The sequence below is a fragment of the Numenius arquata genome, chromosome 21 (assembly GCF_964106895.1).
Source record: "Numenius arquata chromosome 21, bNumArq3.hap1.1, whole genome shotgun sequence".
Taxonomy (NCBI): Eukaryota; Metazoa; Chordata; class Aves; order Charadriiformes; family Scolopacidae; genus Numenius; species Numenius arquata.
In genome coordinates, this window is record NC_133596.1 from 4,066,823 (window position 1) to 4,079,608 (window position 12,786).

Below are 12,786 nucleotides of genomic sequence, written 5' to 3' on the forward strand. Positions count from 1 at the left end.
TCTACTAAACATCTCTGTCTGTGGATTGCTGTCACGGCACGTTATGGCAGTGCCTGGGCACCTTCTCCTCCCAGGAGGCTGATGCTGGCGTGGTTGGCATCCCCAGTGTGTTCCCGAGTGCTCTCTCGACCCAACCACGGTGCCATTGGGCGCGTGGCCGGCTGTGGACCATCTCAGCCTGGTTGGAGGGGGACGTTGGTCCCAAAAGGCTACTGTGGTGCCCATCACCTTCCGCGAGGTGAACCCTCAAGGATATCTTCCTGCACGGATGCTCCCAGGAGCCTGCCTGTGGTCTGCCCGCTGTGCCACCGCTGCCCGTTACGCGTGGGGCCATGCCGGCGTCCTGGTGTGAAGTACCTGAGGGGAAAAACACACCAAAAAACCCAGGCTTTTTCAGGCTTGCCTGTGAGTCGGCAGCTGAATCAGGGGTGGGTGAGTCAGGGTGGCAGCGATCGCTCCTCCCTGCCCTGCCCTGCCTGCGAGGGCAACCTGGCACTTCCCTGCCTGTTTTCGGGAGGTTTTCCTGGACACGGGTCTCCCCCCAAAGCCGGCTTTTTGCAGGGGGTGCCCCAGGACAGGGCCGGCTCTGCCGGGAGGAGCTGGAACCCTGGGCAGGCTGGTTCCTAAGCTAAATCTCACTTAAACCTCAGCCTAAGAGGAGCGAAAGCACCCAGAGAGGTGAAAGCACCCAGAGAGGCTGCGTGGGAGCAGGATGGGTCCCTTTCCCGCTGACGTGTGCCAGCGCCACAATTAGGGCTTGCTGCGAGCTGCTCCCCGCAGCACGGCGGAGCCAACTGTTTAGGTTGGGTTGATCTTAATTAATTAGCGTATCTTTTAGGGTTGGGGAGGGCACGGGGGGAAGATTAGAGAGCGCTCGGGCTGTCGCTGGCTCGCCCGGCTGACCAGACCTTCTGGGTCGGGACGGCAAGGTTTAATTGGGAGGAATCGCTGCCGGCCGTTTGGCACTTCCCCGCGAAGTCGCGGGCACAAACGGTTGCTGTCTGGTTTGCAGGGCTGCGGGGAACGCCGGGCGTTGGAGCGTGCAAAGGTCTCGGAGGGCTTCCCTGAGCTGCCCCCGGAAGAGAGAGGGACACAACCCCTTCGGACGGTGGGGAATAATTGAGCGGGCAAACTGCTTATCAAGGAGAAGCCCCCCCCCCCCGCCCCCCATCCCCGGTTTTGTGGCTGGAGGGACGAGTTGGTGCTGAGTCTGGATTCGGCCCCAGGGAAGAGATGTCTCCTTGTTGTCGTGGAAGTTCTCCGGGTCTGCGTAAACAGCTTGTTTATAAGCGTATACAGCGGCTCTCTGCAAGGGGGGGGTCCGCCCATCCTGGCAGGCTGATATCCAGGGTGCCTGCGGATGATTCACGGCTCTCCTGCGCGCCTGGGAGCGTTGCATCCTCCTCCCGCTTTGCAGCACTGCAGCGCTGCCATCGAGGTCCTGCCACACCGGCGTTTCACATGGCTGCAGCGCAGCATCCTCCTCCTCCTCCTCCTCCTCCTCCGCCCCGGTGACCTTCCAGCAGGGCTCTGGGCAGAGAAAATGAGATTTCCCTTGCCGAGGGGTGCGTTGTGCTTCTTGGGGGGGTGTCAGGTCAGGCAGGGAGCTGGGCTCATCTGCATGCGGCTCGTGACTCCCGCTGCTGCAGTGACACCATTGGTTGCGTTCCCCCAGGCTGCTCATCTTTTTGGGGATGCTTCTGGGTCCCCCAATCCGGCCCGACACTCAAAGGACAACCTTGTGGTCTCCTGGTGGTGCCGTCATCATCCTTGGCTATTTATCTGCTGACGTTACCCACAGCTGGGAAGGGGGCTGCATCGGCAGGGGGTGAAGTTTGGCACCCCCGCATCCCTTCAGAGCCAGGCGATGCCTGGTACGGCCCTCGGCGGAGCTGGAACCCCAGGAGGGGCTGAGCTGGCACCCCAAGGGGGACTGACCTGGCACCCCAAGGGAAGGCAAGGTGCTGGCATGATGATGTGGACTCAGAGGCACATTCCTACAAGGTGTTGCCGCAGGGGGGCTCGTGGCCAGCGTAGCTCAGCTCCTCGCCCTCTATGCCCTCAGCCGTGGGGAGGAGTGGTACCCCCTGCCCACCCTCCCCAATGCGCCCTGCCATAAAGGCTGGTGCCAAGAGCACACCAGACCCGTTCCTGTTATTGCCGGTCCCCACCGCTGGTTGTTCTTCGTAACAGCTAAAATGCATGAAATGGCTCCAAGTAAGTGTTCTTTGAAAGGCTCCAGGCATGAAACAGCACAGCCTCGTACCCCAGACCAGCTCTGAGCCGTCCTCCCCTTGACCCCTTGTAGAGTGCCAGGCCAGCATCGCTCCTGCTGATACCCTGGCATCCATCCCCCATGTGCACGGGGCAGCTCTCAGCATCCTCCCGGGGAGGAAGGCTCTGGCTGCAGCTTTTTCTCTGTTTATCCTATTCTGGGGTGCGGGCTCTGCTCCCCGAAGGTTGCCCAGGGGACCAGAAGGTCCGGGAAAGGCAAGAGCCTGCTCTCTCCAGCAGCCTTGAGGGGTACAGGGTGTCTAGACTTGTCTCCCCTCCCATCAGGGGATGCCCACCAGTGGGAACATGCCCGCAAACTGCTGCAGAGGGAGGATGGTGCAACGGGAAGCCATCAGCCGTGGCAGCCCTGCTGCAAACCCCCCCCCGCAGCCCCTCCCGCCCATAGAGATGCGGAGAAGCCGCCTGCCCTTTGCCTGGGATGAAGGGCTGCGATGCTGCGCCGGCGGCACCGCCTCGCTTTTGCTAACGTGGCTGGTTTTTGCTCACTTTAAGAGCTCGACCAAGCCGGTTTGCACGAGTCCTCGGCAAGCTCTGCGAGTTATCACTCGCCGTGGCCGACGCGCTGAGCTGCGGCAAGGCTCTCGCGGGCTGGTACCCGGCGGTGTCTGCTTTTTGTTTCTGTAGCTTTCAGGTCTTTGACTCATTCGTGGGCTGGCCCGATGCTATCAACGCCGTTCTTATCTTCTGCAAAGCAGGCAGGGTCCGGGCAGGTCACCTTCTGGTGCACGCTTGCCTTGCCGTGGGCGTTAGGGCTGAATACACGAGATGGAGTGAGCTGGAGGCTGTACCAGGCAGCTCTCCGTCTCCCTATCGCAGGGAAATTTCCATTTGCCCCCAGTTTGTTTGCAGTATGGGAGGAAGAGAGGGAAAACAAGGGGCAATTCAGCGGCTGCGAGGTGGGACCCAGCTGTTTGAGCAAGGTCTGGAGGTAAGGGGAACGTTAACGTCACACCAAGAGAAAATAAAACCGTACCTTCGGCAACTAGCAACGGCTATTAATGGCTATTTACTGCAGTGACGCGGCTTGTAGGGGCGTTGGGTGGGATCCAGCTCAGAACTGAGGTCTGGGAGTTGGTCACAATCATGGCTGGGCACCTTGTGTTGGGATGGATGGACTCTACAGGGACCCAGCCCAGGGCTTTTTCCCCCTCCCCTCCTGCATCCCATGTGGATGTGCCCGGCTTAAAATAGTTATTCTGGATCCCAACTTCTTGCAGACTGAAAATACCAGGAGGATTCAATGTAGCGCAGGATGCTCGTGGATTTTAACCTGAATCCTGAGCATCAGGCTGGTCGCAGCCCCCTGCCCGCGGGTGGCTGGGGTGCAGAAAGCGACCCCCCCAAAATTAGTGCTGGGTGTCTTGCTTTTCCCCTCTCTCCCCGTGCTCGCTTCTCACACCAAGCCCACGGCGAGGTTTGGGTGGGTGCCGGCCCCTGGGTGGTATCTGCATTAACTCAGTGAGTCACAAAAAGCAGTATAAATTAATTACCGTCCTGGTTCTTGGCTTTTCTTCGTAATTAGCGACAAGAAAATAATGAGGCTTGAACAAAACATTTGGTTTGATCTGGAGGAAATTGTTTTGCTTAGGAGCTCTTTGTGTACCTGTATCTTTAAAACAAAAAAAGTCAACTTCTGACCAGGAAATATCATTTTGGGGTGGAAAATCCAAGCTTTTCCGTTTTGGGACATTGAAGCCATTGGATACTTCTCTTAAAGGTTGCTCCAACCAAGCCAAATTGCTGAAACCAGCCCAAAGAGAGCTGCAGGAGAGCACTCGGGAGACCTGGACCTGCATTAAAGCTCTGCTCCGTGGGGAAGCAGAAAGAAAAGGATTTGGTGAAGCAGAGAAGGATTTGGTGAAGCCGAGGGGCAGTTTGTTTCCCACCGACCTGCGGCAGAGCCCCCCCTGTGCCATCCCGAGGTGGTGTATGGTGGGGCTGGAGGCTCGGGGCAGAAGGTGACGTTGGAGCTTGGGAGACGCAACGGCTGTAATTTAAGTCTCCCGGTTTTACCACCTCCCCTCGCCGGGTGACACGAGCTGAGGCTTCGCTCTATTTTTAGGTGTAAATCACCAGCTATTTAATTCCTTTCCAGCAAGTTCAATTTTCAGCCCCTTCCCTGGAGACTTTCCCCGTTAACGGCTGGTACCCGTGCCGGTGCCGGGCGCACACAGCTCTTTCTCCGTGCCCTTCCCAAGGATCCTCGCTCCCTGTCTCTGCAGGCAGAGTGATGGATTTTACTCTATTTTACAAGGGAGGGTGCACAGCGGGGCTGAGACACGCTCTCAGCAGCTTTCAGACGTCCCACAAGGCTTGTGCCAGAGGCCACCAGCAATCAGCAAAGCCTGGCTGATCTTTGGGCAACTGCAGCAGCGGCCGATGGTCCGGTGGGGGAAGAGAGGAACGCAGCGCTTTTTTGGGGGGGCCGGGATAAACGGAGAGAAGCTGCAGCCAAAATCTGAGAGCCTGAGATGGGTTTTCCCCTGGGAGCTGGTTGCAAAATGTTCCGTTTCCACCCCGCCTGGGGCTTAGCCCCACATCCTCAACCCATTACCACCCCAAAATAGTGTGTGAGCGCCAGGTCAGGGTGGTCTCGGTGCTTTGCAGACCCTGGAGCCCAGCCCCAGCCCTCCTCCCTGCCCCTGTGTTTCTTCTAAGCAGAGGAAAAAGAAGGGAACGGTGCTGAGTAATGGCTTTGCAGATGACTAGTCCCCGTGGCTGGTGACACATCGGTGACTTTGTGGCTCATCCAGCAAAGCATCCACGTGTCAGGGCTCTCCGTGGTCCCCGTGTCCCACGGGAGCGTGGGAAGGTGTCCCCACCTTCCTGCATCCCTCGCCCCCGGACTGATGGGTTTGGTGACGACGCAGGGCTGCTGCCTCTTTGTATGGCCCACCCGGACCCTGCCAACCCAGTGTCCTAAAGGGTTAAAGTGGCCTTAGAGGGGCCCTGGTGCTGCTGAGCCACGTGTGTCCCCTCCAGCCCGTGCTCTCTGCAGTGTCCTTCAGAAGGGCAGCCCTTCTGAGCATGCCTGCTCCCCTTCGCCGCCTCCTTCCCGGTTCCCCTGCCTTCTCCCAGGGCTTTTCCAGCACCTTCCCAGTTCCCTTGCCTTCTCCCAGGCGTTTCCCAGCACCGCAGCACGCTCCGCACCCAAGCCACGCTGCCGCTCGGGTCCCATCCCGCAACCCAAACAAGCACCCAAGGGTCCCCCGGGGGCTGCAGCGAGCATCACCAGGGGGCCTTCGTCGCCCCCTCGCTCAGACTAACCCCTCATCTACCTCCTTTTGGCAAAAAAAATCACGCAGGGGGTGGAAGAGCTGCGTAATCCCTGGTTAATAATTGTGTAATTCCTCTCCCAGGGCTGCCGCCTGCCTGCCGGAGCCTGCAGCCGCCCTAATAAACTTCCAAAGCCTGGGAGGATGGGGTGTTTTTGTAACCGTTCTCATTCCTTCTGCCTCCTCTCAGCTAACAGGCATCTTCCTGGAAGCAGCCCGGCTTTTCCCGCAAGGCTCCCAGTGCGTGGGTTCTTGGGAAGCCGGGGTGAAGCCGCAGGAGCATCCCATTTAACCATGAATATGCCGAGCCCCCCCCCCGCCATGCCGCGTGCTCCCGGTCCTCCTTCCTCCCTCTCTCTACCCGGCTCCGACTCAAAACACCAGCCCAGTGGGTTTTCTTCCCTCCTCCTTCAGGTTTCTTTCCCTGCCATGGAAGGAGGGGACGTTGATCCCGGCCAAACTCAACCTGGGGCTGGAGGGGGATGTGGTGGCTGGTGGCAATCCCAGCTGCGGGGACTGGGGAGGAGCGTGCGGTGGCTCTGGGAGTCGGGGAGACCCCATAGTGCATGTCCCCGGGGCTGGCACACTGTCTCGTGGTGCAGGCTGCCTCCAGTATCAGCATTATGTTAATATATATATTTTATATATATATATATATTATATTTTATGTCTTATTTATCATCTCTAAACACCGGTATTTCTTAGGGCCGTGGTGATTGCTCTTAGGGCTCCAACTCCAGCAATATCCCCACGGTGGGAGACGTAGACATCTCCCAGACCTGGCCTGGAGCAGGGAAGCGCGTGAAGGCTTCGCCTCCGTTCTTCCATCGTAAAATGTTCTTTTGAAGGGTTTGATTATAATGTGATTAAAATGTTCTGTCCGCGCAGCTTTGAGAGAGGGCTTTACGACCAGGGAAGCGCTGCCAGAGCTCTGACAAAGCCTGACCTTGGGTCCCCTGCCGTATGGAGCAATATCGCAGCCGCCGGGATGATGGGAAGGGAAAGAAGCCCTGCATGGGTGGGATGGGGAAACACCAGCAGGCGGGGAGGGAGGGGACCTTATAGATGCTGTAGGATACGGCGCCCGTGGTCCTTGGGGCTTTCTGCCCTGGGGTGAGGCTGTGCCGAGCAAAGGGGGATGCTCCCCACTCCCTTTTGCAGTAGGTTCTCGGCACCCGAGCCGCCTCGAAAGCTGCAAATCATCCCCTTGTGGCCTTGAGAGAGGGTTTCCAAATTGGAGTGAGCGGCTCGGGGCATGGAGACCGCCTCTGCTTTCCCTGCAGTACAAGAAGCATCGCCTCGGGCAAGTGCTCCTCTGGGATCTGGCTCCGTTTGACAGCGGCGTTCCCCCAGGGTGGGGATGCTGGGGTTGGGTTGGGTGCCCAGCACCCTTCCCTCCCTATCCCTTCCCTCCGTATCCCTCCAGGCTCTCCCTGCCCAGGCTGAGGATGGAGGCAGATCAGATAAGGTGGGTTTTGAGTCATCGGGCAGAGGGAAGGAGCAGATGCTGCTGAATGGAGCTTTACATAACGCCAGGCGCAGCATCCAGCCCCTGCGCCGGGGCTGCGGTAACCCAGAAACAGCCCAGGAAGGAAAAAACCACACGTAGGTCGGAGTCTCTCCCCAAGCTGTTCTGTCGGGAGTAAATATTTACATGGCACTGCATCCGCCAGCAGCTGGGGCCTTGGGAAAAGCAGCCCAGGTGCCCCCTTGGGAGGATGGGGATGAACCTTTAGCAGCAGAAATGGGAGCCCTCGCGTTTACTGCACGGTCTGCATGAGGCCAGGGAGGCTCTCCGGAGAGACTTGGATAGGTTGGATCCATGGGCCAACATTAACGGGATGAGCTTCAACAAGACCAAGCGCCAGGTCCTGCGCTTGGGCCGCACCAACCCCACGTATCGGTACAGGCTCAGGGAAGTGTGGCTGGAGCTGCCGGGCGGAAAAGGACTTGGGGGTTCTGATTGACAAGCGGCTGGACATGAGCCGGCAGTGTGCCCGGGTGGCCGAGAAAGCCAACGGCATCCTGGCTTGTGTTAGAAATAGTGTGACCAGCAGAAGCAGGGAGGTGATTGTGCCCCTGTACTCAGCACTGGTGAGGCCACACCTGGAGTATCGTGTCCAGTTTTGGGCACCTCAATCCAAGAGAGATATGGAGGTGCTGGAGCGGGTGCAGAGGAGGGCAACGGAGCTGGTGAAGGGCCTGGAGAATAAATCGTAGGAAGAACGATTGAAGGAGCTGGGACTGTTTAGTTTGAGGAAGAGGAGACTGAGGAGTGACCTCATCACTCTCTATAACTACTTGAAAGGACACTGTAGAGAGGTTGGTGCCGGTCTTTTCTCACAAGCAAATAGCGATAGAACAAGAGGGAATGGCTTCAAGCTGCGACAGGGTGGGTTTAGACTGGACATTAGGCAGAAATTCTTCACAGTGAGAGTGATCAGACACTGGAACAGGCTGCCCAGGGAGGGGGTTGAGTCACCATCCTTGGATGAGTTTAAGAGTCGCTTAGATGTGGTGTTGGGGGATATGGTGTAGGGAAGGACTTTGTAGAGTAGGGTAGATGGTTGGACTCGACGATCCCAAGGGTCTTTTCCAAACTGAATGATGCTGTGATTCTATGATACTGGGGTGAGAACCAACCCCTTGCAACTGGAGACCGAAGGTGGTTTGCTGTGCTCAGCTGTCTTCATTCAGCTGCCACGGCCTCCAAAATTCAAGCCAGCTTTATGCACCGAGGGGAAAAATAATCTGCCTTGCCGCAGAATCCAACAGACCCTGGTGGTTCTTGCCACCGCTGAAGTTAGTGAAGGAAAATTCCTGATGTTGCCCTCAATTGCCCGCATTTGGGTGGAAACGGCCCCATGTGAATCTGCTGCCACCAAAATGAAGACAACCGATGTTCAGAAGCTGCAGAGCAAAGTTTTGCAGCACGAGCATCGCCTTGCAACAGCTTCCCTTGCCCAAAATCTCTTTAATTTGAAGGATGGTGATTTCCTCCTGTCCTTCAGGGCCTTAAACTGTGATTAAAACTGGAAAGCCCGTCCCCAGCTCCCTTCTGCCCTAACCCGAGGAGGAGCTGGTCACCAGCAGAGAGCGATCCCGTGTTCTCCTTGCTGGGCACATGCAAGCACGGTGTGGGCAAGGAATCATTTTAATAGGAACTGTTAACTTCTGGGTTTCCTTTTCCTTGTTTGCTCAAGCTCTCGGGGTTGATGTTTACTCAACTGGTCTTGCTTTTAATAGTTTCGGTGGTGTTTGATGCCGTTGATAGGGCAACTGCTCCCATGGAGTTTGTTTTCCAAAGGAAGAAACTTGGGTGACTGTACGTGCCCCGTGATTTGGGGATCGTGGGTCGCTCTCAGGGAAATGGGGTCTCGAGGGACTTCCCTCCTTGGGGGGGGAAGTTCAGGAAAAACAGCTGAAACCCAGCTGAAAAGCAGTGGGTGCTTCTCCATGGGAAAAGCTACTCCGTGTGTTCTCCTGCCCTCCGATGCCACCTCCTGCCCTTCTCCGGTGGCAAGAAGCGCTTGCTGCTTAACAGAGGAAAATGAAGGAGCGCTGGGGGTCTTGCTGTGCCCCCCCTGCCTCCCGGGTTTACGCTGGCGGCAGAGGATTTGCAGCTCCCACTGCAGTAGATGGCTCCCAGTTCCCAGCAGGGCCACCACATTTGGGGACAAGCGGGTGGCAACAGCAGGTACACAGGCAGGCGAGCAGCACGACTACCTGCCATGCAAATAACCTTTTACTACAGCAGCCAGGAACAGGACCCTGGGGGTTATTCAGGCTTATTATTATTATTATTAAGGCTATTATCAAGACTTACTCCCCTTCCCGCTGCCCCTGGATGTGCCCGTGGCCAGGCATCTTCATCACCCAGGCTCCTGCCGCAGCCTTCCTCCTCCTCCGGGAGAGAAATTCAGGTGCAGAGCTGGGATGGGGATGCTTTGCCCCCCCCGCCCCCCGTGGCATCACTCCCGTGGCGAGAATGTTTCTTCCCATTAATCACCCCCCACCCCGAAGCAGGATCCGGGCCCGGCACTGGGAGCAGGATCCCAGCAGGATCCCAGCAACAGATTGGTACCGATGAGCTCTGGAGTGCTCTAAAAATACTGAGCGGAGAAAGCGGGGAGCGAAAAATGGCTGAGATTCAGCGAAATCAAAGGCATAATTAACATGCAGCCCCTGTGAGTGTATTTTTAGGGCCCTACAAAAAGGGTCGAAAACATTGAATTCACATCAGCACGCGAATGTTCCAGTTTAATGGGATCCTGGGGCCGGTGGGGAAGGAGGGAGAGATGCTTAATTGTCAGTGTTTTTTATTCATGACTGAACGTACTTAGCAAGCGAAAACTGATTTGCTGCGGGCTTCTCGCTGCTTGTGTGGCTTTAAACCTTATTCCGGCCATTCCTGGCGTGTGCTGAGACGGGCCATTGCCCCGTGTTGCTGGAAGGGCTGATTATTCCTGACGTTTGCACGAGCTGTGCTGGGAAAAGGGCTTATCGCCCCCGCTCCGATGGGGAGCTCCATGCCAGGGCTGCCTTGGAGTGCTCAGCGCTTGCATGGGCTCCAGGGGGATTGGAGATAGAAGAAACATCCCATGGGGGTGAATCAGAAGCTATATCCACCCTACGAGGTCCCTGATGTTGGGAGAGCATCGGGACAAAGCTCGGATGCTTCCCAGCTCCTCTCAGCTTCCCCTCGTGCCCAAACCCGAGGGCCACGGGGTGGTTTGCTCAGGGATCGGTGCTTCTGCGGCAAAATCAAGGTAGAAACCAGTCTCCTTCCCCTCTGCCACCTGAGACCCGCCGGAGCCACCCAGGTGCTGCCGAAACGGCACGGCCGGCTCTGCGTGGAGCCTTGGGTGTGATGAATCCTCTGGCCTCTGCGGTGCCGCTCTCGCCCACGCCGGAGGCAGCGCCTGCAGCTCAGGTAGCAGTTCGAGGTCTGATCCTGCCCTTGGGGGCCTGCGGGTGGCCGTGGCCGGTGGCTGACTCGCTGCCCGTCCTTAGGGAGGGATCGTGGAAGGCGACTGCTTTTCCCATCGGAGCCGGATTCGTGCGGCGCCTTCCCCGCTCGGCTGTGCAGGTGGAGGAGGGATGAGCCGGCACCGCGACGCAGATGTGGTCCCTGCAGGCTTGGCGAGGGGGGGGTGTGGGGTGGGGGGGGCTCACTGCGGCGCAGAGCGGCTCCCAGTCATCAGCAGGATGGTGACTCGTTAGGGAAGGGTGGTGTTTTTTTTTTTTTTTAATCTGTTGTGAAACGATGTGCAGATGGCACAGCCGCCCGGCCGGAAGGAACGGAGGAACACGGGATGCCATGGCAGGGTTCCTTATTTTAAACCGCTTCCCTTGCCAGGGAACAAATGTGCCGCACTTCAAAATAATAATTATAAAGCCTGGGAGAGGATCCAGGGAACCCAAAATCCTTCTGTGGGTAGGGGTGCGTTGGCTGAAGCTCTGCTCTGGTTGGCGTCGTGCTGCCGGCCCGACCAGGGCTGTGTTTGGTGGATGGGGCTCATCCCAGTGGGTCCTGGCTGGCTCAGAGACCTGCATTTAGGGTCGCGCTGTGATGGAAAAAGGGGACAACGATTTCCCTCTTACTCTGCACCCCAAAGAATAGCCCTGCACCGCGAGGATGTGTCCCGTCCCTGCTCCGTGCCCAGGAGCAGCCCTGCCTGCAGGGAACGAAGGGGTTGCTCCAACCGCCCGTATAAAGCCTCCCATCTTGCTCCTGAAGCTGCAGGAGGGGGAATAAGGAGCTGCTCCAACAGCATCCTCAAACCCTGAGCTGAGGATGCCGGCTCCAATCCCTGTCCCCCGCATCAGGGACACGCGGGGACGGGCACGGCGCTGCTGCCTCCTGCCAGCGCCTGGCACACCGGGTGTGACGGCTGCCGTCTGACGGGAGGGAAATGCCAGTGCCTACGTGCGCCCGGGATTAGTAGCTGCGCTGGGAAGAGCTGGAGCCAGCGACAGCTTGTGTGGTGAGAACTGGCTGTGCCGCAGGTGGCCGTCACGGGGGTCCCCTGAGAAGACCCCGAGGTGCCCAGAGGGCAGCTGCCGCCTGTTGAACTGGGGCTCGCTGGTACTTCCCAGCCTGTGATCAAGCAATGCCAGGGTATACGGGCCTGGTGAAGCTGCACTTTCCACTTTACATCTTGGGAGCGTGGGGAAGAAGGGAGTTAGAAGGGGAAACTGAGGCACGCAAAGAGCAAGTGATCCCCAAGAATGCAGGGAGGGCTGGGAACTGGTCCCCGGCTCCCACGGGGGTCTCCTCCTGCAGAGAGCATCCTCCAGTCCTGTAACCAACATGTCTCTCACTCTCTCCTCCTCCTCTCCAGGCTTCCATGTGATCCCTTCGGTATCCAACATCGTTCCTGAGAGCTGCCTGCTCATCGTGGTGGGCCTCTTGGTTGGGGGGCTCATCAAAGGGGTGGGTGAAAAGCCCCCCATCCTCAAGTCGAACATCTTCTTCCTCTTCCTCCTCCCACCCATCATCTTGGATGCCGGCTATTTCCTCCCCTTGCGCCAATTCACCGAGAACCTGGGCACCATCCTCATCTTCGCCGTGGTGGGAACACTCTGGAATGCCTTCTTCTTGGGTGGCCTGATGTACGCTGTGTGCCAGCTTGGTGGCCCCGGCCTGAACCACATTGGCCTCCTGGCCAACCTGCTCTTCGGCAGCATCATCTCGGCTGTGGACCCTGTGGCTGTGCTGGCCGTCTTTGAGGAGATCCACATCAACGAGCTGCTCCACATCTTGGTCTTTGGGGAGTCCCTGCTGAATGACGCCGTCACGGTCGTAAGTGGACGAGGGGGGATTGGCCAATGGGTTCGTTTTGGTGGAACATTTCTGGGTGGCGGTGGCACCAGAAGTGGATGAGGGGGATTGGCCATGGGGTTCGTTTTGGTGGAACATCTCTGGGTGGCGGTGGCACCAGAAGTGGATGAGGGGGATCGGCCAAGGGGTTCACTTTGGTGGAGCATCTCTGGGTGGTGGCACCAGGACTGGCAGCTATCAATCAAGCCCTGCGAGCAGAACCATAGACTGGGCCGTTGCAAGCTGCCAGGTCCCTCCTGCCGACTGAGCTGCGGCAGCTCCGCTTGCTCCTAACCTTTTGCAGGTGCAAAGTTAAATATAGCACCTTAAAACACCGCAGAGGCGGGTTAAGGTGAAGCATTTTACTTGGTGGTTTGGGGAGACCCAGAGCAC

The 12,786-nt window shown here is 57.9% G+C and overlaps 1 protein-coding gene across 1 annotated transcript in view; it reads left to right on the forward strand.

Annotated features, from left to right (window-relative positions):
* The window catches only part of SLC9A1 (solute carrier family 9 member A1), a 31,009-nt gene that overhangs the window by 11,595 nt on the left and 6,628 nt on the right, over window positions 1–12,786 (forward strand). The window contains exon 2 of the mRNA XM_074162151.1: window positions 11,915–12,375. Coding sequence (XP_074018252.1) covers window positions 11,915–12,375 — 461 coding nt within the window. The remainder of the gene's footprint in view (window positions 1–11,914; window positions 12,376–12,786) is intronic.